The sequence below is a fragment of the Pelobates fuscus genome, chromosome 12 (assembly GCF_036172605.1).
Source record: "Pelobates fuscus isolate aPelFus1 chromosome 12, aPelFus1.pri, whole genome shotgun sequence".
NCBI lineage: Eukaryota > Metazoa > Chordata > Amphibia > Anura > Pelobatidae > Pelobates > Pelobates fuscus.
Genome location: NC_086328.1, coordinates 45983914 through 46010848, shown reverse-complemented (window position 1 = coordinate 46010848; position 26935 = coordinate 45983914). Strand labels below are relative to the sequence as shown.

The 26935-nt window shown below is 41.0% G+C and overlaps 1 protein-coding gene across 1 annotated transcript in view; it reads left to right on the top strand.

Moving 5' to 3' along the window:
• Positions 1-26935, top strand: part of ADCY7 (adenylate cyclase 7) — a 135580-nt gene that overhangs the window by 43853 nt on the left and 64792 nt on the right. The window contains exons 3-6 of the mRNA XM_063437271.1: positions 7910-8065; positions 23463-23612; positions 24720-24865; positions 25348-25459. Of these exons, the coding sequence (XP_063293341.1) occupies positions 7910-8065; positions 23463-23612; positions 24720-24865; positions 25348-25459 (564 nt within the window). The remainder of the gene's footprint in view (positions 1-7909; positions 8066-23462; positions 23613-24719; positions 24866-25347; positions 25460-26935) is intronic.

Sequence of the window (26935 nt, the reverse complement as noted above, 5' to 3'; positions counted from 1 at the left end):
CACACACAGACCCATACATACACACAGACATGTAGACACATACAGACATAAATACAGATACACACACCTACACAGAGATCCATACAGACACATATACACACAGACAGACACAGACAGACACACATACAGACAGACATACACACACACACAAACACACATGCAAAATGTTTGTCACCTTCCGGCTTCCTACCTTTTAGGTGCAGGAGGGTGACTTTCCTGGGGTCCAGAGTTCCCACTCTGACTCCCTCCTCCCGCTTGGCTCCTGGTGGTTTCTGGGTGACATCCTCCCAGCGTCTAGCATCATCAGAGGGGGCCCAGTCGTGCTGTTAAAGCGCAGCACTACCCGGGCCCCTTGTTCATTGCCATCGGGTGGCCATAACAGCAGGGGCCGCCCGACGGGCCCCTGAACATGTGGCCCCAGCGGTTATACTGCGCGGGCCGGGGCCAAAACACATGGCAATGGGTACCTGGTCGCAGGGGTCCACAGGGCGGACGGCCCCCTGGAGTGACTGGCCCAGTTACAGCTGCGACTGTGGTAGATCCGCCACTGTCTCTACATCTCTGATAAATCATATCATACAAATATTAAACATTTAAATTACAACAGTCTGATCATAGTGTAAACATGTAAATCCTTAAAGTCGAGCTTTGACTGTAGCAAACAAATCAAAATTTTTTGGGAATGCTTTGTCACTATTCACAAACCGTTCTTTCTTGTTTAATATAGTCTATTGGGTGCCATTGAGCATGTAACCTTTGGTTAATAGGGAATACCCACCATTTATTATTTAACCCTTCTCCAACCAAATATCAGTTAAAATTATATGGAGATACCATTGAGAAGGTTTCCCAGGTTTCTACTTAGGCACTATAACCATTTAATTGCACCAAAGTGGTTATAGTGTCTGGAATCCCCTGGTGCTACTCATCCATTTGGTGCGAAGTGCCATTTTTTAACGGTTTAGCAATGAATTGAGGGTTCTTGGTTGCCCAAAGCCCATCCCCCATTAGATGTATTTCAGATAGATTACACACTTTTTTACCCATGCCAATGCAAACCGGCAATGGGCGACTGTGACAGTTTGAGAGGAGACGGCTGACACTCTCTGCCAATCTCCCCCACACAATGCAGTGTTGGCTAGTACTCTCAGGGGCCAGGCTACATTAAAATTGGTTTAACACTGAATGGATTGACAGCATTAGGGGACGCCAGGCAATGTAACCACTTCAATGGCGTGTCTCCTTGACCCTTGTCATGTGGCCATGGTGTATAGCAAAATTCCAATATTTAACAAGTTTAGTTTTACTGAATGTATACATGGATCTAAATCTCACTCGTCAATCTTTGATTTATGCAAGAAATGTTTTCCCCCTGCTGGGCTATGTAACTTTTGCACTTGAAGTTGCATGAACTCTAGTTATGCAACAAAAGATATTGCTGATTACGCAGTAGCTTGTGTCATGTCAGCAAAAATGAAATGCAGTAAAATGCTGTGTAAGATTGAACCTTACACATGTGCTGTGTATAATCAGATCCAGAATAAGAATAACATGGATTTTACATTTTTATTTGTGTACATTAGGATTCACAGTGAAGCGAATTTAATGTATTAAACTGGTCCCAACTTGTGGATTTATGTCATAGTTTTACACTAAATTCACTTCGACTCCTGATTTAATATTTTTTAAAACTGTTCTCCTGTAGGGGATAGTTTCAGCCACGTTCCAGCTAGAGGATAGGAATGCCTTTATCAACTACAGGAATTAATTAACTACAGGAATTGAATTTGGGATTGCTGCTGAACTGCTCAACCTGTGAGATCATGATGCCATATATGGATGCCATTGAGGTTACTTGATTTAACTTAGTACTTGAGATTCCCATTAGAAAGGCCCTGGGGAGATAGCGCAGCTAAGCGGACAAGGGCACATGTAGGAGTGTGGGGATAGATGCATGGGATTGGTTGGAATGAGTCTGTGGGTGTGATTATGTTCTGTGTAAGACAGTCTTACCTCAGTGCCACTTGGGATTCGGGCCAGCAAACAGCTTCCCTCCCACCCACCCTATTAGTATATTTCGTCACAGCTAGCCGGGGGTATGTCCTTGCCAATTGAGTTTGAGGTTACGTTTAAGTATATGGAATGAGATGAACAAGTTTTTAAGGTCTCAAACCTCCCCTGCTCCAAAGGTTAAACCTTAGGTTGCCTGAGGTCTCGTGCCCATCGAGCGTGGATAAGGTCGGCTGATGGCAGGCATTGGAAGGATTTTTTATGACGAGGGGGGAGGTGAGAGGGAGTGGTGATTAGGAACCACTCCATGTTTTTATTGGCAAGGACGGTTGGGTCACTGTATAACACTATGGGTGGAGTTATATATGTATATATGTTAATTTATGCTTATTTATGTCTAACGTTTTGGTTACAGAAAAGAAGAGATTTAATAAATAAAGTTATGGATGTGTTATGCAGTAATTTAGTTGGGATAATAAATGCTGTGGCCTGTTTCATCCATACTAAGTGGTCTGTCGTTACTGGGGGGTTAATGGGGTTAGATTTTGTTCTAGGCTGCATCGCGATTCCCCACTACGTACATACATGCTCAGCACCACTTTGGATCATTTGGGATTACTCTAAACATTACAATTTTAGTAGGGAGAAACTGGGATTAATGTGTAGCTTCCCAGGTATTTTGATAAATAGCTAACTAACTACATGGAGTAGCTGAAGCTAGGCTGTATCCTGGACTACTTCCTGGTCTTCATTAGGATGGTTAATAAGTGCCGTAGGTTAATAAATGCTGTAGAATAAATTGATAATAAGTGATATAGCATGACACCAAGGAATTATCAAAATAAATTATTAAACACATTGTGAAAAGAAACATGACTTTGTTTGGCAACCTTTTACATCATAGGGACCCTACAGATACCTAAAGCACTTCGCTTGCTGAAAATTTCAGTAGAAATTGGCACTTTGATTTTTTTTTAGATAATCCTTGTTACACCCCATTGGCTGTCAATTAGATAATCCGTCATGTGACTTCCTGGTTTGAATAGCTCAGTGGAGCTAAAATCAAGATGCAGGCAGTTGCCCAGAACACCATATTTTGGACAGTGGAGTGACCCTTTAAGTGAACCAACACATTTTCTGGATTCTGATCCCAGGACCAAATTTGAAATATCTCAGATAACCCATCATGTACATATAATCTAGCATATGTTAGTTTTGTCAAATTAGTAACCCATTTGTGTTCAGCTGACAGTGGGCATCAAGTACAGAGGGTGAGAAAAGTGAATAGATGTTTGTTACATTGGATATTAATATTACAGTAGTGTATACATAGGGTCGTACATCCTTTCCATAGATACTATGCAAAATCCATCATAATGAAACAGGTGTTGTGAGTCACAAGAGATAATTTGCCTGCTCAGGTGTCCGGACTGGGTAGGGTACACAGAGGATGCAGCTGTACCATCTTATACAATAGGGCCTAGTGTAGTGAGAAGAACTCCTGCTTTTATTACCAATTTCATATGGGATGTCAAACAGAAGGAGCTTCTCACAGCAGTCTGTAAACTGCAGCAACCATCTGTGACCCCATACAATTTAATGCAGGAAAAATCTGTAAGCTCCTAACTGCTATGATAAGCCAGTATACACGTAAAATAAAAAGATTATTGGGGTCAGTGATCAAGATACAGTCCAGCATGGGGTTAACATCCCCCCCTCTTTTTTTTTTTTTTTTCCAAAGCATTATTGTATAGTAAAAAGGGGAGAGATATTATTAACTTTTGTTTCTGGTTATGCAGCTTAGTCACACCTCCCCTGGCTGTGACTGGCACAGCCTGCATGAAAGCAAAATGGTTTCATTTTCAATCAGATGTAACTTACTTTAAAAGTTATCTCCTGCTCTGTAAATTGAACTTAAATTACATACAAGAGGCTACTGCACAGTCTAGCAAGCTATTAACAGAACAGGAGAAAAGACAATCTAAACTAAGCAGGATTTGCAATAAAGGAAGTGTAAAGATTAGATGACTCTTTACAGGAAGTGTTTATGAAGGCTGTGCAAGTCACATGCAATGAGTGTGGCCAGAGCTGCATAAACAAAGTGATTTAACTCCTAAATGGCAGAGAATTGAGCAATGGGACTGCAGGGGCATGATCTATACACTAAAACTGCTTCATTAAACTAAAGTTATTTTGGTGACTATAGTGTCCCATTAATGATCTACTGCAGCTGTCTAGGGGTGATCCACTTCCTAAATTTACAACCGGATGGTCACTAGAACTCCATTTATCCTTGGCAACCTCAGATTGGAGGAAAATCTTCCTGTGTGCCCATAAGTCCTCCCAAAATATTGCCACCCAAGAAAGCAATTACAAAAGATTAACAAAGAGGCATAACACCCACACCCAGGTTTCTCCCCCCCCCCCCTTCCCCGCTCTTCTTAATGCTGGTGATGTCTCAAGTCTAAGGGCACCCTGTCTCATATGTGGTGACCGTGCCCTTCTGTCGAGTGATATCTACTTGATAATCCACTAATCTTTTCAATCACCTTCTTCCTATTTCCAGATTCCCTTCTCCTCCCCAATTTAAGGCTTCATGAATGAAGCATCTACAAACAGCCGCAAACCAACTAATCACTCTCTTCTGGAAGGATGCATCCTCTGGGATGGGTACAGAAAGTAAAGTCGATTAGAATCATTTAGGTACACTTCTCAATGACACATAAATACCGACAGACATGGCAGCTCTGGGTTGCTTCCATACAGGCAGGAGACATTACCAAGTTGGGCACTCTCTCCCTCTTGACACATGTATCTTCTGAATACCACTAATTCATAATAATCCCGCATTCTAGATAACAATTGTTAGTTATGCTTGGTATGTTTCTTTTTTGTAATTTATTGCCTATGGGCTATGTTCATTGTTTCTTGTACATGTAATCTTGGAAAGTTTACATAATTTCGATAGACAAGTTTGATGTCACTCCATACTATATACTATCACTTAAATTGCTGTATGGTACTGTTACCTTGATGCACAAGATATGTCACTTTGTTTGTCCAACTTTTTGAAAATTAAAAAAAACCCACTGATTTAAATGGACACTCCAGGCACCCAGACCACTTCTGCCCATTGGAGTGATCTGGGTGCCAACTCCCACTACTTAACCCTGCAAGTGCAATTATTGCAGTTTTTTATAAGACAGCCACTAGAGGGCACTTCCATGTCCCTAGCAAAGGAAGCACTGTGCTAGAGCATCGCTGGACGTCCCTAGCACTGTGTGAAGACCTCCAGGATCGCTCATTTCCCCATATGAAAGCATTGAAAAGCATTTTAAATGCTTTCCTATGGGGAGCTCTAATGCGCTGCCTGTAGTATCCCTTTAAATTTGAAATCTACTTTGTATTCCTTACATATCTCACTTTAATCAATAACATTGTTGCTCATCGCACATTACAGACAGGTACAGTTGGCCGAATGATCTTCTCCTACAGAGTTCCAATCACATAGGGACAATATTTCCCAAAAGAAAATGGAAGAAAGTAGAGGAAGGTTGTCCCTCAGCTCCGGATCTTGCCATAGGCTGATGGATAACCACCACAAGGTCACCTGTAACTGTTCCACTTCCTGCCTTTTGAACCCTATAATTTTGACAAGTGACCTTGTCAAGTTATACTCTGTTGGGGGTCTGTGGCTCTTTTTTTTCCCCACACCTTAAATGGGAGTTGACTACCACAGTTACCTTTAGGGATCTTGTTGGGCTCTCTTTTTTTTACTGTAAATTTCATATAAGACAGTTTTTAATATCATCTTAGTTAATAATAAGTTAGGGCTCTCATTTCTTACTTACTGTCCTTGTTTTTGAATCTTCCCCAAAATATCACATTTGCCACAAGCTTAAAGGGATTCTCTGTAGAATCCTAGAGTGCCCTGCTCCCTTGCGCCCCCCTCCCATGGCGCTGAAGGGGTTTAAACCCCTTAAGTTACTTACCTGAATCCAGCGTCAGCCGGCGAGAGAGACCTAAGGCGCATGCTTTCCTATGGGGATTCCGACGATGCTGGAGGTTCTCATGCATAGCATGAGGAACATCCAGCATCGTTTAGTCGTCTAAGAACACGGAAGTCCCTCTAGTGGCTGTCTGTTTTTTGTTTTTTTTTAAACTGCAATAATTACACTTTCAGGGCTAAGGGTAGTGGGAGTTGGCACCCAGACCACTTCAACGGGCTGAAGTGGTCTGGATGCCTACAGTGTCCCCTAAAAATATTTGAAAACCTATTTCTTCAGACTGGCTGAGTCTCCGCACACATAGTTCACAAACATCTACCGTGCCAAGCAAGTCATCACTGTTAAATCCCTTTTCAAATGTTTTTTTGGTAGTGGGAGCAGACTATTGTTTAGTTTGAGACTGCATAAAGCCGTTGTTACTTGCCAAAGGTCTGTCACTCCCTGCAGGCTCAGTAAGACATTTAATAGGTATCAGAATAACAAGTGACTGGCACAGCCCCCATTCCCATGGATCGACTGGTAATTAGCCGGATGGTAAGGGGTAGAACGGCAGTGTTCTGTGTCACTCTGTATGAACTCTCTCCAGGGTCTTTCCAGAATGGCTAAATATTACACACAGCAGCTGGGTTTCAGCTTGCAGGAAAGCAAGATAGCAACATCCACATTTTGATTGTGCTTAAATATTTTCTTGCTGGCCTGGACAGTTTCCTATGAGCAATACTTTCTTTATAGATTTACAGATTATTATTCTTAAAGGGCATTTCTAACAGCAATCAACAATGTGTGTTTCACATAAAAGTCGATTTTGGTTGGGATGGTGCGTACTAACCGTTATTTGAGCATTATGTGTGATCGTTTTCATTCCGCATATGCGTATATGTCTATGCACATGTGTCTGTGTATATATAAAATAAATATTATAGCTGAAGTAAATCTTTATAGATCCATTGATATCTGCTGTAATCAGGAAATATGTCAAATCCCTCTAAATGTCTGATTGTAATAGTCGCTATTAGTCCTTATTATAAAGGACAATGTGTTCCTAACGTGTCTTATACCCAACCTCCTATAGACTGTAAGCTCGTTTGTGCAGGATCCTCTTCAACCTATTGTTCCTGTAAGTTTTCTTGTAATTGTCCTATTTATAGTTACATCCCCCTCTCATAATATTGTAAAGCGCTACGGAATCTGTTGGCGCTATATAAATGGCAATAATAATAATTCAAAGCATATGAGACCCCAAGCAAGTGCACTGAAGCAAAAACAAACCGAATAAATGAAAACACTGAAAATGGGCAAAAACTATTAGGACACTCTAAGCACCAAAAACATTGATTAATGTAGTGATTATGGTGCAAAGAGACTTCTCATGTGTTTACATTTGGATACCTGTAGTTGGCTCTCTCCACCCCCACCTTAACTACTGCTTAGTGAGAACTTGAGCTCTTTTCACTGAGCTATGTCCAAAAGTGCAGGGCTTTGCTTATTTGCAGAGAGCAGTCCACTGATGCTCTCAGACAACGCGCCAGGTATCCACTGCAGGACATGGCTCAGGAGAGCGAACTGAAGCTCTTGAGCAGGAACTGGCAATACAGTATGTTATGCCCATTAACATTTTATGCATTTTAATTAATGATTCGTACAATATTTTAATAAAATTTTACTGATCTGGCTTAAGATAGCGATGCTAACTTTTTTCTTTTTTACAGTTTGTTTGTTTGTAATTAGCAGGATTGCATAATATAAACGTGACATTGTAATGTATAGTGCTAATGTTTCTTTGCAAATGATAATCCTGTGCATTCAAAGTTAACTTTATCAAGCAGTACAACTCCATCTTTCCATAACTGTGTTGTAACATGCTATCACTTTATTTTTGTATTTTTTTTAAGGTGCCCTTCTTCCTGTTCATTACTTTCTCTGTGTACACCACACTTCCCTTGGGAATGCGAGCATGTCTGATTGTCAGTATTGTGTGCGGAACATCCCACATCATTGTCATTAGTATTCTGTTGTCCGGTGAACGTCCCGATTCCTTTGCCTTTCAGGTAATATTATTGATTTATTTTTTCATTTAATTTCATTTATTAGCAAACACATCTCATTTTAACTTTTTTTTTTTTGTCATGGATATCATTGATGTGGTAGGGACTAGGGTTAACCCTGCCTGCTGTAAACATAGCAGTTTCAGAGAAACTGCTATGTTTACATATGGGTTAAACCAGCCTCTAGTGGCTGTCTCATTAACAGCCGCTAGAGGCGCTTCTCACTGTGATTTTCACAGTGAGAAGACGCTTGCGTCCATAACAAAGCATTGAGAATGCTTTCCTATGGACTGACTGCGTGCACGAGGGAGCCCGGTGCTGGAGAAAGGTAAGTGTTTAACCCCTTCCTCATTCTATAGCCTGGGCGGGGGGTGCCATGAGGGTGGGGGAGGTGGGACCTAATAATACTATAGTGCCAGGAAAACGAGTTTGTTTTCCTGGCACTATAGTGGTCCTTTAAGGACACAACATCATAAGGATCTGCAAGAGCACAAAACCAATTAATTCCCAAAATACTGCTCTGTGTAGGGATAGATTCATATGCCTGCTTGTTAAATTTGAATTGCTATTGTTTTGAATCATGGATAATTACATACCTAGATTTATTATAATCCTGAATACTTTTGTGTCCTATGTTGGTCCAGTGCCAGTTTTCACACAATCAAGATAACCAGCTGCATTTTGGTTTGTTCTCCCATTGCTGCCAACCCTTTCCGATGATTCTACCTCGATTTAAAAACATTGCATTAAAGGAACACTATAGTCACCTAAATTACTTTAGCTAAATAAAGCAGTTTTAGTGTATAGATCATTCCCCTGCAATTTCACTGCTCAATTCACTGTCATTTAGGAGTTAAATCACTTTATGTTTATGCAGCCCTAGCCACACCTCCCCTGGCTATGATTGTATCTCAATCTCTAAATTGAACTTTAATCACATCCAGGAGGCTCTTGCAGGGTCTAGCAAGCTATTAACACAGCAGGGGATAAGAACATCTTAATTAAACAGAACTTGCAATAAAGATAGCCTAAATCGTGCTCTCTTTACAGGAAGTGTTTTTAGAAGGCTGTGCAAGTCACATGTATAGAGGTTTGACTAGGGTTCATAAACAAAGGGATTTAACTCCTAAATGGCAGAGGATTGAGCAGTGAGGCTGCAGGAGCATGTTCTATACACCAAAACTGCTTCATTAAGCTAAAGTTGGTCAGGTGACTATAGTGTCCCTTTAATATCATATTTATTACAGTGTTACATCTGTTAATTTCATTTTTTTGAAACTGTTGCTTTGCAGTTATCCTAATCCTCGCAGCACAGAGTCTGGAAATCTAGCATGGTTTTGGTACAAAATCATACTAGACTATTTTAAAGGCTTAGTCTATGTAAAACAAATAAAATAAAAAATGAACCTGTATTTTTCAAAGGGTTATACAGATAATGCATTAAAAATAAAAGAACATTACTTTACTTTAACCCCTTAAGACACATGACATGTGTGACATGTCATGATTCCCTTTTATTCCAGAAGTTTGGTCCTTAAGGGGTTAAACTGTCCTTCTATGCACTGCTTAGAGAGACCTCTGCAGCACACAGGATGAGATACATTAATTAGGGGGCCTCTTATTCCGGTTTATTAGACTGATCTTACACCATAAACTCCTTAAATCATTGCAAAAGATTATTGGAATTACAGAGCTCAATAAACCAATAGCAGCCATACTACAGTTGCTACCATTTATATTCAGCAAGGTTTGCTGTGCAGTGCAAAAACTGATCTAGCACAGGAGTATACATTTGATATAAGCAACATGAAAGCATTCCATGTGGGCTATCTTTTAGCGGGACTAAAGAAAAAAGTGGAATACGTGGGAGGTTTGGGGTTAAATTAAATAATCACCAAAAATCCTCTTACAACTGAAACACAAGTCTATATAAATGGCAGTTTGTTATACTCATTGTCAAATATATACGTTGTATGTATTCTATGTTTGTGGGCTTGGTATAGTGTACAGTCTGAGGTATGACAACTTGTTTAAGGGTAGATAATTAATAGGACTATAGAAGTGCGCGAATTGGGTGGGGATCACAAATATGGAGTTCAACGGAGCCAAAGCCTTGGCCCTAACCACAAAACAGGCACAGTAAATTGGCCTTAAACTTGTGGGATTGGCCTAAAATGCAAAGTGTATAATGTACAGTCTGAGGTGTGCCGAGACCACTGGTTGAGGTGGGACCTACATAGGGCCAAAAATAAAGCTGGTTTAGGAATAGAGGTGTCATTCCAGTTATTCAAAAATTCCTGCCACATTTGCATATCTGTCCAGGCCACTTGATCTAACTGAATGAGACTGTGAGAGCCAGACCCCAAGAAAAGTATTGTAGTTGCAGCATGATTCTCATTGTGAAAGCAAGCCAACAAAAAGTGTAGCTCTAGCCTAGTGCATGTATTGCTTTGGAGAACTTGAGGATAGAATGTCAAATTCTCTCAAGTTTCTCTTGTAGAAGACTAGCTTGTATGACCAGCGTGTCCAGGTTAATGAGCAGAGAACACAGCAAAGTGCAATGGCCTTCAGTCTTTGAGGTGCATCCGGAATATCTAGAGTGTTAGAAAGAGAGAAAATATGTGACAAACCCTTAGGTACCAATTTGGGTGGTTCAATAGACATAAATAGTTTAAAAAGAAATCATCAAAATAGTGTAGAACCATAAAACACCTGAAGTGATTCAGCAAAATCCAACAAAGAGCCTCTGCCAGTAAGTCAAATAAGTGAGAACTGCTCTTGGAGCCAGATGTTGGGTGAGTTGCAAAATAGTATTTGCCCTTCCGCTTGATGCCATGTTGATGCCAGAGTGATGCATGAATTGGAGGTATTTTGAAAGTGTCTGTAATATCTGGAAAGGAATGCTTTTTTTACTGGCTAAAACAATTTGCTGGAAGGCTGCATCTGTAGTTCTATATTTGAGTGGGAACCCTCCAGGAGGAATGAGTGAGTTGAGGCTAGATGTGGAAAAATTGGTGCTGACAAGTCCTAAATTAGACAACATTTTAATGAGAATTTACCATACACAACATTGATGGTATTTACCCTCCATGAAGAACATAGACCCAGCAAAAAAAACGTTCTCAACTTCCTTCTGATTTAGCATATCTACAGTAACAGCAGATAACAGATTAGAACATTCCAGCGTCTGACGGAACGAAAGGTAAAAACCTTCCGACAAGCCTTTCAACAAGAAAGTTACAATATTCTGAAAAGGTTAATTAGTCTGCAATTCAGGCAAGGCATACAAATTAACCTTTGCTAGTCATAAATGTATTGATTTTTTTTTATTGGATATATATGTGGATGAGCCCTATGACAGTTGGCACAGACCTGAAATAAACATTGATTATGTGCACATCCGTTATTGTTGAATGTGTTGCAAATTTGTGCCTTAAAGGAACACTATAGGGTCAGGAACACAAACATGCCCCCCCACTTAGCCCCCTTAAAAGCAATGAAATCTCACCTTATTTCCAACGCCGGCACTGACCCCGCCCTATTGGTGACATAATCAGAATTTCCGATTTTTAGCCAATCCAATGCTTTCCCATGGGAAATTCACTCAAATCGGCAAGGGGGCGGGGCCAATCAGCACCTCCTCAAAGAGATGCATTGAATCAGTGCATCTCTATGAGGGAAATTCAGCGTCCCCATGCAGTGCGTGGAGACGCTGAACGACAGTGCTGCCTACTGTGCAGCACTGCTCCAGGAAGCACCTCCTGTGGCCATCTGAGGAGTGGCCACTTGGAGGTATCCCTAGGGGATATGTACACATTGTGTTTGCATTAAAATGCCTGAAGGAAATTATTATACTCACCAGAATAACTACTTTAAGCTATAGTTGTTCTGGTGACTATAGTGTTGCTTTAACAAGGGGGGAAAAAAAGCTCAGCCTAATTTGTCAATTGATATTTTTTAATTGGTTAATTTGCTAGGCTAGAAACAGAAATGTTTTATGAGGTGTCTTTAGTGTTTTGGATTTCTGTTTTACACCAGAATGAGCTGTAGACTCTGACACATAGAGCAAGCTAGAATCTTAAGATCAGGAAAATGCCTACCAAAAAAAGCTCTGTATACAAAATACTCCAATCTGTTGTCTAAACCTTGCAAAAGCTGCTGCTTCCCTGGCTGAAAAAGACCTATGGTAGTCATAAAAAAACAAAACCACCATACATGTGTCCTAGGTAAACAATCTTAAACCAATAAACATCTAATTCTTCCAGCCTATGTGAATGTACTGAACAAATGATGATCTTTTACTTTCATGACCACTGATACCTCACCACAAGAAGATGATTTATTTTCCACTATATCATTCGAGGATAAAAACTATGATACCAGTTTAACATCCTTGCCTTTCAGTAACTCCTTTCCTAAGCGGTCTGGAAAAAAATTGGTCAGAGTTATTATAGGAGAATTTGAGTTAATCCTTAGAACGATGTTACCTGGAAATAAAACGTGCTTGTCCTGCAACACTGCAGCAGGAATAAGTGGCTCTAACATCCAATATTTCCAATATTTTAATATTATTAAGTGTCCATAAAATTTTGAAGCAAACTCTGAATTTGTAATGTAGCAGGAGGGTCTGATTTTAACAACTTCTACAGTTTAACCTTCTGGACTAAGGCTGGGAACAGAATCCCTCTTACATAATTCTATTAATGTAAGCACTGTCTATGCTCTGAGACATGGTATCTGACACTTGACCAGGGGATAGTGGTAAAGAAATACTTTTCTCGTCATCCACCACATGAGACCTCTCTGCTTGCCCAAATCAAGTGTCAAAAGTAAATAACCTGGACATAGGCCCATAAGAGTACTGATGCCATGACTCGAGGAATAGGACCAGCAAAATGTGGCTGACCTTAACGTCTTGGACAAAGACTCAGTGAAGTTCATATAAGTATATCATCATTTGTTACTTCCTGGCCAAAGACTTAATGAAGATGATAGAAGTATGTCATTGTTAATTACATTCCAAAATGATCTGAGACCCACCTGATGGTAGTGGTAGATAATAGCTTACACTTATACTTATCATTGTCCAACTAAAGGTTGAATATTGCCCATAAAAAAAGAAGGAAATTATTTTAACACATACTCCTCTCTGACTCACTCCATGATGACACATGATGCTCGTCTGTGCTCATATGAATGTCAAGATGGTAACTCTGGGATTGTTGTGGAAACATGATGCCTCTAGTTTCTCTGCCCAAAAATTGCTTCTCAAAATCCAACTTGAGATATGTAGGTGATGCGTAACAGTCATTCTTCCAATTATAATACTGAAATGCGCACCAGCATATTAACCCCTCTTTGAACTATGCTGTTAAGCCCCACAAACAGCCAACCCTTTCTGCGCACTTTACCAAAATCTGTGAAACAGTGTGGGAACCCACCATGAAAAATCACAGTAGCACAGAGGCTCCACGTCGGGCTGAACCTCCTACTTAGGGCCCCACACTCAGGATAAACTGTTGTATCTCTACTGTAGCGGAACCCAGGTAACCCGACTGGTCTCCCGTCAGCCAGAAATGGAACTTTCACTGAATTTAGCTCTGTTCCCCCAGTAACTAGACGACTAGTAGTTCTGGGAGTATATCCGATTTTATTTTGCCGAATGCAGCCTTTTATGCACAGACACCAAGCATGCTGTCTCCATTCAGTACATACAGATCCCACACAGGTGCGTCTGCGTCTGGGAGATAATTGTTTTAGTGAGAGATGATTTAATTATCTCCCAGATACAGAGAGCTGAATACAGTAAAAAAACAAAACAAAATCATATGAAAAACCGTTAGGGACGGTTGGTGGATAAGTCCAGCTGAACAGTTTTATAGTACTACAGCTCGGTATACGTCGGGGTTTGGGCAGAGAGAGCGGTGCTTGCAGCACTCTTGGAGGGGAGAGGACATATGGAGCCAATGGGAGTGATCTAGTCTTTGTTGAGTAGTTTCTTAGTGGGTTAGTGGTATCCACCACATCTACTAACTAGAATCTGACTTAAAGCAGTGTGAGAAGTTCTTATAAATGCAAACCTGAGCTTCGAAAACGCATCAGAGGTGCAGGTCGGAAGCCCTCATTTGAAGTGCAGAGGTTTGCACTAATCACAAATCTGGAGCATGATGGGGGTAAGGGTGTTGTTCCAGTTTATAAAGCCCTGGCCACCCCTTCAAATACAGACCGATTACATCAGCATTACACCTGCCATTTGTATATCATCGGTTTGGCTCCATGTATAGGCTATAAAGATATATTTATCATTGGTTTGGGTGTTTGACAAACAAGCAGTGACAAGCATATCTATTTGTGCTACTTGTCACAGATTTCTGCACATGGTATTCTCCTAGTGAAGGTGGCCTCCTGCAGAAATGGAAGGGATGGGATCTTACATCCACAAGCTATGCTTTCTAGGTTAATGCCATGAGCAGCAACTAGTGACAGGTACCCTCAGCAGGGCCGTATTAAGAGCCCTTTCGGCTTGGTGCTGACAATTATGATGGGCCTAATTACCGAATTTTATTGTCAGAAAACACTGAAATAGTTCTACCTCCCAAGCATCATGTATATGGTGGAGGTGGTGCTGGAGGGAAACTTACAGGATACAGCTATCAGAAAACACATACCCTATGTAAATCTCTCTTTCATGTAAATCCATACCCTCTAACAGCAGTGTCCAGTGAAGCAGGATATCGGTGGATGGGATAAGAGTGTGGGCCATTGATGTGAATCATGTAACCAGAACTGCCCAAAGGGACAAGCATGTCTGCACAGAGAATTAGATGGGCAGTCAGTCTGTTGTGAATGTACGTCAGGCTGCCTGCCAGTGCCAATCATGCAGGATGAACAACCAAGGGCATGCTGTGCAGACAGCACCCTGAGCTTGGCATAAATGCATCTAATGATGCGCTAGCTCAATGCTTTCTAAGGACTGTCCCCGTGCACTCGCTGGTCCATTCCTCTCCTAAGCTTCTTACTAACAGGCAGAAGCTCCTGTTATACAGTCTGGGACAGATAAAGTGTGAGTGTAGAAGAAAGGGCACATGCCACAGTGTTAGAGAGACTGAAGCAGCAAGAGCATTTGCTTTACCTGAACGAATGTAATTGTCAGCCAGTCCACACTAGTTTTGTTCCCCTACATCCCTCTGAAGTTTCCATACTTAACCAAGAGCACGTGAAGAGTTGTAGTTAAAAAAACAAAAAACAAAAAAAAAAAACATTTTCTTGTTTTATTTAAATCAATGGGCCTGGAGCTGTAGCTCCATCAGCCCCTATGTTAATCTGGCCCTGACCCTCAGTAAACATGGCATGTCACCGCTTCTTAGTGCAGACCCTATAGATGATGCTGATAGGGCAGTCAACACTATGAAAAACATATTGAGTACATATGTTTTGTTTAGCTGTAGGTTGCTTGGAGAAGCTCTTCTCCTGATGGCCTACATCCGTATCACCAGCCCCTGACTCAAGATATTACGTTTTGGAACCACAGGGGGTTGGGGTGGAAATGAAGGGTTGAAAAGGGAAGAGTAGAGGCAATGAGGAAGAGAAGTTACAGAAGAAGGAAAATAGAATAAGTGGGAGATTGAATAGGTGGATATAGAATGGGAATAGAAAACTGAAGTTATGAAAACATGAGGTTAAAGTGAGATTTATGTGGAGAATGGGATGGGAAAATGGCATGAATAGGTAGAGAATGAGACCAGAAGGAAATGTCAATGTGATGGATAAATTAAACTAAAGTAGAAATGGGGATATAGAGATGTCATCAGGGGGCATGGAGTAAGTTGGTTCAATATCTAGAAAAAGTGGGATGATGGGAGGAGGAAAAGGAATGATAGGGAGTGTAATGTCATAGCGAAGAAGGCATGATGTATAATGTGCGCTGTATTATGTGAGCATTTAGCTTATCCCCCAAAACAAACAAAAAAACAAAGTACATTTGTACACACAAGACATTAGTGTTCATATACCACATGTTCTATCAACAGAGCTTTAGTGAGGCATAAGTCATATTCGTTATTTTGAGTTGCGTCATGTCGGCCAATGTGCGAGTATTACTGCTGAGCTTGCCTATTTGAAAATCTAGGCGCCACAAAAATATTTCTGGTATCTTTTTCACATCCCTTTTAGTTGTTTTTCTGTTGAGTTAATATCGTTTAATGGCATTTAGAAGGTTGTTCTAATGCTTGTACAGAAAATTTTATTGGCAAATATTTCCAAAAACAGCTCCTGCGACTGTTATTTCAGAATAATTTCTACCACTACGGTTTGTCATATGTTTCCCATTTGATTCTCAGACAGCTTTAGCGATAGTGAAAATAAAGCATATGGGTTGCCTATACATCATGGGAAATGTGGTTAAGATATCTGCAGGAGCATGGCCATCCCTTTGTTAGCAAGTGGAACAGTTGAGCAATGACCGTTTATGGCAAGCATGTCAAACTCAAAGGCTAACACAGGTCAAATAAACAAGGTTTTAGTTTATGTGGGCTGCAAAAAAACAAAAAATTCAGTTTTCATAGAAACGTAGGTTTATTTCTAAAAGTACAGTATATAAAAAAGTTGCCTAACTGACACAGGACGTCCTCGTAGGGCTTCAAAGTAAACAAAAGAGCGAATTTATTTTAAGGAGACGTTTATTTGCATATAACCAATGGTTCAGTCCAACTACCTTGACATATTAAGAAAAGTTTGGTAATGGGACTGAAATGGTGAATGTATGCTGTTGCAAAGCTGTAATAAAGCAAATTACATTATCTTGTTTATTTTGAAGTCCTATAAGTGTGTTCTTCACTTTGGTTAAGATCATCAAAATTGGGAGGCTGTTGTACATGTGTGACAAAAAGCTACACGGCCAATCCGCACCTCCATGCAGATCCAATCTAAAACACTGCCCCGCCCCGCATTCCAATACACTGCCGACAAATCCAATGTATTGACCCCAAATCCAATACACTGCCCCCTCCACCCAATCTAATACACTGCCCCTCTTTCCTCCACTCTAATTAAATACTGTCCCCACTCCCACCACTCTAATTTAATACACTGCCCCCACAATTTAATATATTGCCCATCCCCACATTCCTATACACTACCCACAAATCCAATGTATTGACCCCAAATCCAATACACTCCCCCCTTCCTCCACTCTAATACACTGCCCCTCCACCAAATCACATACACTGCCCCTTAATCTGATACTCTTTCCTCCACTCTAATTGAGTTGTGCCCCCACTGCCACAACTCTAATTTAATACACTGCCCCCACCCCCTAATTCAATACACTTCCCCTTCCCTCTCCCAATTTAATACACTTCCCCTTCCCTCTCCCAATTTAATACACTTCCCCTTCCCTCTCCAATTTAATACACTTCCCCTTCCCTCTCCCAATTTAATACACTTCCCCTTCCCTCTCCCAATTGAATACGCTTCCCCTTCCCTCTCCCAATTGAATACACTTCCCCTTCCCTCTCCCAATTTAATACACTTCCCCTTCCCTCTCCCAATTTATTACACTTCCCCTTCCCTCTCCCAATTTAATACACTTCCCCTCCCCTCTCCCAATTTAATACACTGGCCCCCTTCCTCCCCCAAATTAATACAGTGCCCCCTCACTCCCTCAAATTAATACACTACCCCCTCCCTCCTTCAAATGAATACACTGCCTCCCCTCCCCAATTTAACACACAACACAGGAATGTCCCCCAAGCCCCTCTTCCCCTACCTTGGAAGGACACTATAGTCACCAAAACGACTTTAGCTTTATGACATGGTTTTAGTGTATAGATCATGCCCCTGCAGTCATACTGCTCAATTCTCTGCCATTTAGGAGTTAAATCACTTTTCATTCAGTTTATGGAATTCTAGCCACACCTCCCTTAGCTGTGACTGACACAGCCTGCATGAAAGCAAAATGGTTTTATATACAATCAGACGTAGCTAATTTGAAATGTTTTTATCTCCTGCTCTGTAAATTGAACTTTAATTCTATACAGGGGTTTCCCGCAGTGTCAAGCAAGCTCTTAACAGAGCAGGAGATATAAAAATTCTAAAATAAGCGTAATTTTCAATAAAGGAAATGTAAACATTAGATGAGGCAAGGCTTGACTTTATAATGGTAGAAATGCATGTTCGTTGTTTCCTAGCAACTTTATTTTCACGATTCCCACAAATTCCGAAATATTAACCTATTGGTATCTGGAAAGAACAGCAATACATTGTTTTACAATCCCCTTTAGGCAGCCTGTGTGATAAGCTACTCCTTAACTGAGTCTGTGATTCAGGCCCCCAAAATGTTTCTAAATTAGCTCATATCCTGTACTGGAGACATGTAGCTGGTGGGGCAGTGAGATCATTGTCTTTCCACAGTTACACCTAGCACATGTTAAAACCTTGAATTAAATGGTGATGAAGATTTGACTGAGTTAAATTAGGATGACGTGTTTATATTCTTTATAATGCAGGAAATTGAAATTAAAATTTTAAAGAGGGAAATCCCTTCTGAACGTCATCATGGCCATACACAAACATAGGAACATAGAAACATAGAATGAGACGGCAGATAAGAACCATTTGGCCCATCTAGTCTTCCCAATTTTCTAAATACTTTTAATTAGTCCCTGGCCTTATCCTAAGTCTAGGATAGCCTATACCTATCCCACAGCCAGGCACATTGGTTTGGGCTGGGTGGTGTACGTTGCACTGTATTCATGACAATAATGATGATCTTCCTCTGTCAAACATTGTCTGTATCTCCATACTTAGCTCACTGTGTCAAACCATCAAATCCACCAGGAAGTTTGAATCCAAAGAAAAAAATGGAGTGGCAGGCATGCCCCAAAAAAACAAGTTGAAAAGTAACTCTGAAGGCTCCCACCGAGGGTTGCCCATCCACGGAGTGCTATGAAAATACGGTTACCTGAGTGGAAATATTCTTGATCAACTGTAATTCTACAGCCTCACTGTAGTTTTTTGGGCACTTTCTCTTGTGGAAGAAAAAAAAAACCACAGGATGGCAGTACCGGGTCCCATCTGGGATATATTTAAAAAACATTTTGGAGACATTCTCAGTGTGTTGCTTTTCTGATGAACTCGTGTCACCTTTTCTCGATTTTAATGTAGAAGGATGGTGAAATTGACTGTACCCTCCTCACTCATGCATAATACAACAAATGGGCACATTAACAGTTTAAAGACACCAAGCACCAAAAACACTACATCTTAATGTTGTGACTCTGGTGCTTATATGCTGTCTCTTTTTTTTTTTTTTCTGGCAAGGTGAAATGGTGCCATTTCTGCAACACTGCAATGTTTACTTTAGTCAGAGAAAATACGTTTAGTGACTGTCAAGGTTTTCACATGTGGTTTAATCATGCAGAACATGATGATGTAAACTGGGTCCTGTGCTTCTCTGTGAGAAGCATTGTATTGGCATAATAAACTTTTTTTTTTGGTGCATGTACATCAATTGCGGTGATTGACCAATCCAGTATTTCAAAACATTGTATCAAAGTTTTCTGGTAGAGAAGCATAGGATTCACACTCAACTTCCAGAATTAGCCGGACATGAAATCGATTCAGCAATTAAATCTAATTCAGTCTGAATCCCCTAGACTGCCACTAGAGTAGTTGAGAGACTGCCACTAGAGTAGTTGAGAGACTGCCACTAGAGTAGTTGAGAGACTGCCACTAGAGTAGTTGAGAGACTGCCACTAGAGTAGTTGAGAGACTGCCACTAGAGTAGTTGAGAGACTGCCACTAGAGTAGTTGAGAGACTGCCACTAGAGTAGTTGAGAGACTGCCACTAGAGTAGTTGAGAGACTGCCACTAGAGTAGTTGAGAGACTGCCTCTAGAGTAGTTGAGAGACTGCCTCTAGAGTAGTTGAGAGACTGCCTCTAGAGTAGTTGAGAGACTGCCTCTAGAGTAGTTGAGAGACTGCCTCTAGAGTAGTTGAGAGACTGCCTCTAGAGTAGTTGAGAGACTGCCTCTAGAGTAGTTGAGAGACTGCCTCTAGAGTAGTTGAGAGACTGCCTCTAGAGTAGTTGAGAGACTGCCTCTAGATTAGTTGAGTGTTCAACATATAAACAGTGCCATTTCTCGTAAAAGGCAATCAGGGTTATTTACTAAAGCACTGAGCATATAAAGTGAATTCAAGGTGAATTTCAAATTTAAGAACAGAGTAGCCAATCTGAAAGCATTGCTAATTTAGAGAATTTTTCCATTTGGGATTTTTTGACCTTCAATTTGAAATCCACTTTGAATAACCCTGAATGTTTTCATTTGCACGGCTGCAGGGCTGTATCCATGACCTCATATTACTTCATTAATTGAAGTGCTTTTGGTGCTTTAAGTGTCCCTTAAAGGGAAACTTTCATTTTTACATAAATATTGGACCGAAATAATTTATAAATGAGAATATTAGGAGTTGAAACGGAACGTCCATAGCTCTTTTAAGTGGTTTGTCTCTCTAAGCTTTTAATGCTGTTTTGCATTTGTTTTTTCAGACCCTCAGTGTGTGGAATGTAACAAGAGTGAAATGAATTTCAAGCTTGCAGACGTTATTAGTAATTAAGTGCTGATTTTATAGGTGGTCACTTGATGAAGTGATATACAGTTGCAAAAAAACAGACTTCTGCATTAGTCATTTAGACACGTGGTATGATTGTCTGCAACAATGTAGTAACAGACAAACATACTCCGTTCATCTAATTCTAATACCATCCGACTATTGTATTTTTTTCAGTTCTTCAATGGGTACTCCAACCAAATACCAATGTTTTAATAAACTACTGTTTTTGGTCAGAGTAGCCTTCGCAGGCATGGTTTCCCCGCGCCTGTTTAAGAAAAACTAAGTTACCAAATATAGAAGAAAAAAAAAAAAAACGTACCCATGATCCCACGCCAAGGCCATGTTCCCCCTACAGCCTAATTCTCTTCTGGTGAACTCACTCAGCCTCACTGCAGAGTCATGATAATTGTGGCGATTTTAATAACTGTTAATTTTTCACTGTCTATGTTAGAAAAAAAATATATGTGACCGCTTATATATTAAAGGAACACTATAGTCACCTAAATTACTTTAGCTAAATAAAGCAGTTTTAGTGTATAGATCATTCCCCTGCAATTTCACTGCTCAATTCACTGTCATTTAGGAGTTAAATCACTTTGTTTCTGTTTATGCAGCCCTAGCCACACCTCCCCTGGCTATAATTGACAGAGCCTGCATGATAAAAAAAAAACTGGTTTAACTTTCAATCAGATGTAATTTACCTTAAATAATTGTATCTCAATCTCTAAATTGAACTTTAATCACATACAGGAGGCTTTTGCAGGGTCTAGCAAGCTATTAACATAGCAGGGGTTAAGAAAATCTTAATTACACCAAAACCGCTTCATTAAGCTAAAGTTGTTCAGGTGACTATAGTGTCCCTTTAAGCAGAAATTCTATGGAGGTTATCACTGCTAAAGTAAACACACCCAGCAATGTTTTAGTAAGGGTTTACAATTTTGTGCGCATTATCAAATCTTCCTCTAGTTAACAGGTTTTCCAATATTTTTTTTTTGGTTGGAGGAAGGTTCACATGAAAAGTATATTTGGAGACTACATTTTTTTTCCTATTGGGGTTACCATTGCACATGTAATTAATATATGCATAATATGAGCCCTTGTTATTTGCAATAACTTTGTCATCATGTTTTAAACTTTATAACTGTGCTGACGTTTAGCAGTACTGCTATCTTCTCCTTACCTTGATCAAGGAAACGTAGGAAGCAATAAGAGTGATTTATATCTGTGATCAAGAGCCTTTTGTGTGCAGGCTTGAACAGTGCAAAGATCACGTTAATAAATGTCACTTTATGTAATGTGTACATAGCCCATAATCACAATTGTATTATTTGTCTTAATCCTTCTAAAGTATTTTGTTAATAGATCATAGAAATAAAGGGACACTCCACACCACTAAAGCACTTGAGCTTGCCGAAGTGCTTTATGCATCCTTTTTTTTTTTTTTTTTTTACAAAAAGTGCAGACTTCAATAGAAATAGGCACTTAATAATTAAGCTTGTTACACCACTGTCAATCAGGCAACTAGTCCTGTTAGTTCCTGGTCGTTTTGCTCAGTGGAGCCAAACCAGTGGCGGATCCAGAAGCTAATCTCGGGAGGGGCACTGGCAGATAATTTTAAGAAACAATCCAGGCACAATAACCACTACAGCTCTCTTTAGTGGTTTTGGTGCAAGGATTTGCTGTGGTGCCCTCCCAGAGTAAGTAGTCAAACCGTTTAAAAAAAACAAAAAAACGTTTGATAACTTACCCAGGGTCTGCTGGGATAGTGGCTGTAGTGTGTGTGTGTATGTGAGGGTTGCAGTATGTGTATGGAGGGGTAGTGCGTGTGTTAGAGCGGTGCAGTGTATGTATGGGGTAGCAATTTGTATATTGGGAGCAGTGTGTTTGTGTGTTTGTGTGTGAGTGGTGCTGTGTGTGTGTATGTAAGGGGGGGCTGTGTATGTAAGGGGGGGCTGTGTGTGGTGCAGTGTGTGAGGGGATAGGGGGGCAGATTAAAGATATATATTTTTTAAAATTATTAAATAATAGCTAAATAAATATAGTTAATGTCCCCCCTCCCTTCTTACCTTTGTTGAGAGAGGGGGAGACATTGCTTTCTTCCAGTCCCTGGTGGTTCTAGTGGGGGAGTGAACTCTAACCTGCAGCTCAGGGTGGAGTTCACTATCGCGAGAACGAGCGTTGCCATGGTAACCGCAGCAATGCTCCGTGATCGCGAGAAGAGAACCCGGCAGAGCTGCAGGTAAGAGCTTCCCTGGGTTCTCTCTCTCACTCCCTCCCCTGCCGGCTGCCAGTAATGTGCCTGTGTGGGCCAGGGAGGGAGATCACTGATCTCTGGTCCGTGAAGGCAATCAGCAGGGCTGGTGCTTGGAGAGCCTCGGCCTCACTATTTTCTCGGGGGGGGGGTGGATGGGGGGGCAATTGCCTGGATCCACCAATGAGCCAAACTCAAGAGGCAGCAATTGCCAAGAGCACCTGCCTTGCTAAGCTTCTCATTAAGTTATATTAGGAAGTCTGTGATTGGACAGCCACAGTAAGTATGAGCTGGGTTACAAGTGTAGGGCTTTCATAGGCTCAGATCTTCAATTTTTGCAAGCTATTTTCAGATTTAATGCATAGTTAAATGCATGCATCCCTTTATTAATACAAGTCAAAAACTGTTTAAAAAAACAAACAAAAAAAACTAGTAATCTACATCAGCAACACACATTGTTAACTTCGTTATAATTCACTTTCTGAAAATGATCGTGTTACATTGTTAGTGTTAAATATCTTTTTTTTATCTTTCATAGCTCATCGCAAATGCCATTATCTTCCTTTGTGGGAATCTCATGGGCGCTTTTCACAAATATCACATGCAGGACGCTTCGCGTGATTTGTACAGTTACACAGTGAAATGTATCCGGACCAAAATGAAATTGGAGCTAAAAAAGAGGCAGCAGGTCTGAGTGCTGTATGGATTTTTACCTTTCTATTAAAAGGAGTATTATTCTACAGGGTGGATAGTGGATATATATTTAGTAGATGGATTTTAGTGAGTTCCAAGGTACCTTGGATCTCAAAAGCTGTCGTGAAATAATATAGTTTAAGGCAGTCTCATAGTAGGCATTACTCTTTGAAGATGTAAATGATGATGTTTCTGTTTATTAGACTACACTTAAGTTAGATTTTTACTTAAAGCCTGAAACATGTTTGAACCCAAATGGTTTATTGACTGCAAGGTTAACACACTCCCATAATGCTCAATGTTGTAATGGGATACTATAAGTGCCATGAATACAAAGTTGTATTGCTGGCACTGTAGCTCACTCAGCCTTCCCCGTCCCTCATGCCCCTCCATCCACATGAATAATGGGTTAAAAACCCTTTATGTACTTACCTGACTCCCGTGCAGATGTCCCTCGGCGCTGGGTCGTGACTCTGCCTCCTAGCCGCACACGCCTTAGATCTCCCCATAAAAAAGCATTGAATTAATGCTTTCCTGTGGGGAAATAGCTGACGCTGGATATCCGCATGCAGAGCTTGTGGACTTCCAGTGCCAGTTACTGGACCAAAAGTCAGTTATGATCCAGGAAGCGCCTCCAGTTACTGTCTGGTAGACAGCCAATAGAGGCAGACTTGGTGGTGCAATGTTTACCTGTTTTACATTACAGCACTAAGTGCAACAGGGACACTGCACCCAGACCACTTCAATGAGCTGAAGTGATCTGGGTGCCTATAGTGTCCTTATGAATTCCCTTCGCTGCCATGTCAACTTACAAGCCTGATACCCTATAGAATTTAGGGGAAGTCAGGGCTGTTCTGGCTTGTATTGGAGGTAAGATGCAACTTCCCGCAAGTTTTGATTAGCAAAATATTGTGCTTAAAACTCTGTGCTGTATTATGAAAATCCAACAAGTATTGTTATGAATGATCACAACAGGCCATACAAAATAGTTTATGCTAGTTGTCTCTCTTCTCCCTTCCCCCCCCCCCCCCCCATAGGAAATCTTACTCTATCTTCGATAATTATGCTTTGCCTAATATAAACATTTTTCTATCAACCTCAGGAGAGTCTGCTGTTATCTGTGCTCCCAGTCTATATTTCGATGGAGATGAAACTAGCTATTCAAGACCGGCTGAAGGAAAACTATGACAATCGGCAGCCGGACAAGAACTTTCACAGCTTGTATGTGAAACGACACCAAAATGTCAGGTGGGTGAGCCAGTGTAAAGAGGAGATCAACTGGTAATTAATCAGTTACTAACCTTTGAGCCTTAAAAATGTCAAATTGATTATTCTTTCCTTAGCTAGATATGATGAATGTACGAGAATGTCACTGTGTTTGTTTATACAGCGCATCATTAGTTGACCAGCCTGTATCAGATTGCACGTTCTTTAGAGAAGCTTATGTAGATAAAACAGTTGAACAGACTAAAGGCTCACTTCTTGCCCCTTCCTTTAATAATGCAAGGCTTCTACAGACTATGTATGTAGAATGAACTGTTTTTCAGGGTTGCATTAGCATTCAGTAACAATCTACAACAGTGGAACTCAACACAATACTCGAGGCACACCAACCGTCCAGGATTTTAGCATTTCCAAATTTTGTTCCAGTGAGGTAATGTGCTTTGAAAACCACTGTAGTTACGTTTATATATGTCTAATGTTTTTGTTTTTCTCTTTCTGTCTTTTAGCATTCTGTATGCAGATATTGTGGGATTTACAAGGCTTGCCAGTGACTGCTCTCCCAAGGAATTAGTGGTGATGTTAAATGAACTCTTTGGGAAGTTTGACCAGATAGCAAAGGTAATTCGGCAGTTTGTGCACAGATTTATCTTTGTGTGCAGTATGGCACGGGTGTCCAGTTTGCAACTGAACAATCTAAAATACTGTATTTGGGACCCACATCCTCTCTTCACCTTTTTGAATCAGGAATTTTTGAGCTAGAAGCAAATTGTCTGAGCTATGCATTCTATGTCACCCCTAAAGTGTGTGTTGTTTGGCCTTCCTGATTGCAGTTTTTTTAAACTTGTGCATCCTCTCATCTAGCGCTCACATGGCCACGTAGATGTCAGCCAGTTAATGTGCTCCCATGTGGACCTTGACATTGAGCTGTAACCTGATTTTAAGAAATTACAATTTTTATGTACAAGGTCTGGCTCACAATCGGTGTTCCAATTCTTCCCAAAGGTTAGGTTAAGGTCAGGGCCGGAGCAAGGATTTTTGACTACACAGGCAAAGATGCATTTTGCCGCACCCCTCCCAGCCAGAAAAAGTATCTTCATCTGTGTGCCTCGTAAACCCCTCTTTTGAATTCCTTACCCCCCTTTAGTGTTTCATGAATTCTTGAATGTCTTACCCCTTTTGCTCCTTTGTGTGTGTGTGTTACAGCCCCTTTAGTGTATTATATCACCCTCTTTGGTGTGTCTTACACGCCGTTGGTTCTCTTACTTTCCCACCAGCCCCTTTCTATGTTACTTTGCTTTACTGTGGGGGATAGAGCAGAATTGTGTGGGATACAGACTTTATTATTATTATTTATATAGCGCCAACAAATTCTGAAGCACTGTACAAAAGGGCTTTAGTGGGGGGGATAGGGGCAGTATTGTGTGGGACAGGGGGTTTAGCGGGGGGGGGGAAATAGGGGTAGTTTTGGGGAATAGACGCAGTATTGTGCGGGGTAGTGGCTTTAGTGGGGGATTGGGGCTTTATTCTGATGGGCACAGGGGCTGTATTGTGGCGGATTGATTCTTTAGTGTGGTTGCATAGGGGCAGTATTTCGGGGGATTGGGGCATTAGTAAGGAGATGGGAACAGTATTGTGGGGGATTGGGGCTTAGTGGGGGGGTAGAGGCAGTATTGTGGGAGACTGGGGCTGTGGTGGGGGGTGGACAGTATTGTGGGGGGATAGAGACAGTATTGGGGCAGGGGCAGTATTTTGGATGGTTAGGGAGCATTGTGGGGGAGAAAGGGACAGTATTATGGGGCAGGGGGCAGTATTGTGGGGGATAGGGACTGTATTATGGGGCAGGGGCAGTATTGTGGAGGAATAGGGAATGTATTATGGGACAGGGGCAGTATTGTTGGCAGATAGGGACAGTAACATGGGGCAGGGGCAGTATTGTGGGCAGATAGGGACAGTAACATGGGGCAGTATTTTAGTTAGGGAGCATTGGGGGATATTGAGGGGAGTGGGGCTTAGAAAAAACACACTCCACCCAGTCTCCCTACCGTCTGGAGAACTGTGGTCCAGTGGACTGGCGCTGTGCTCTTCTGAAGGAGC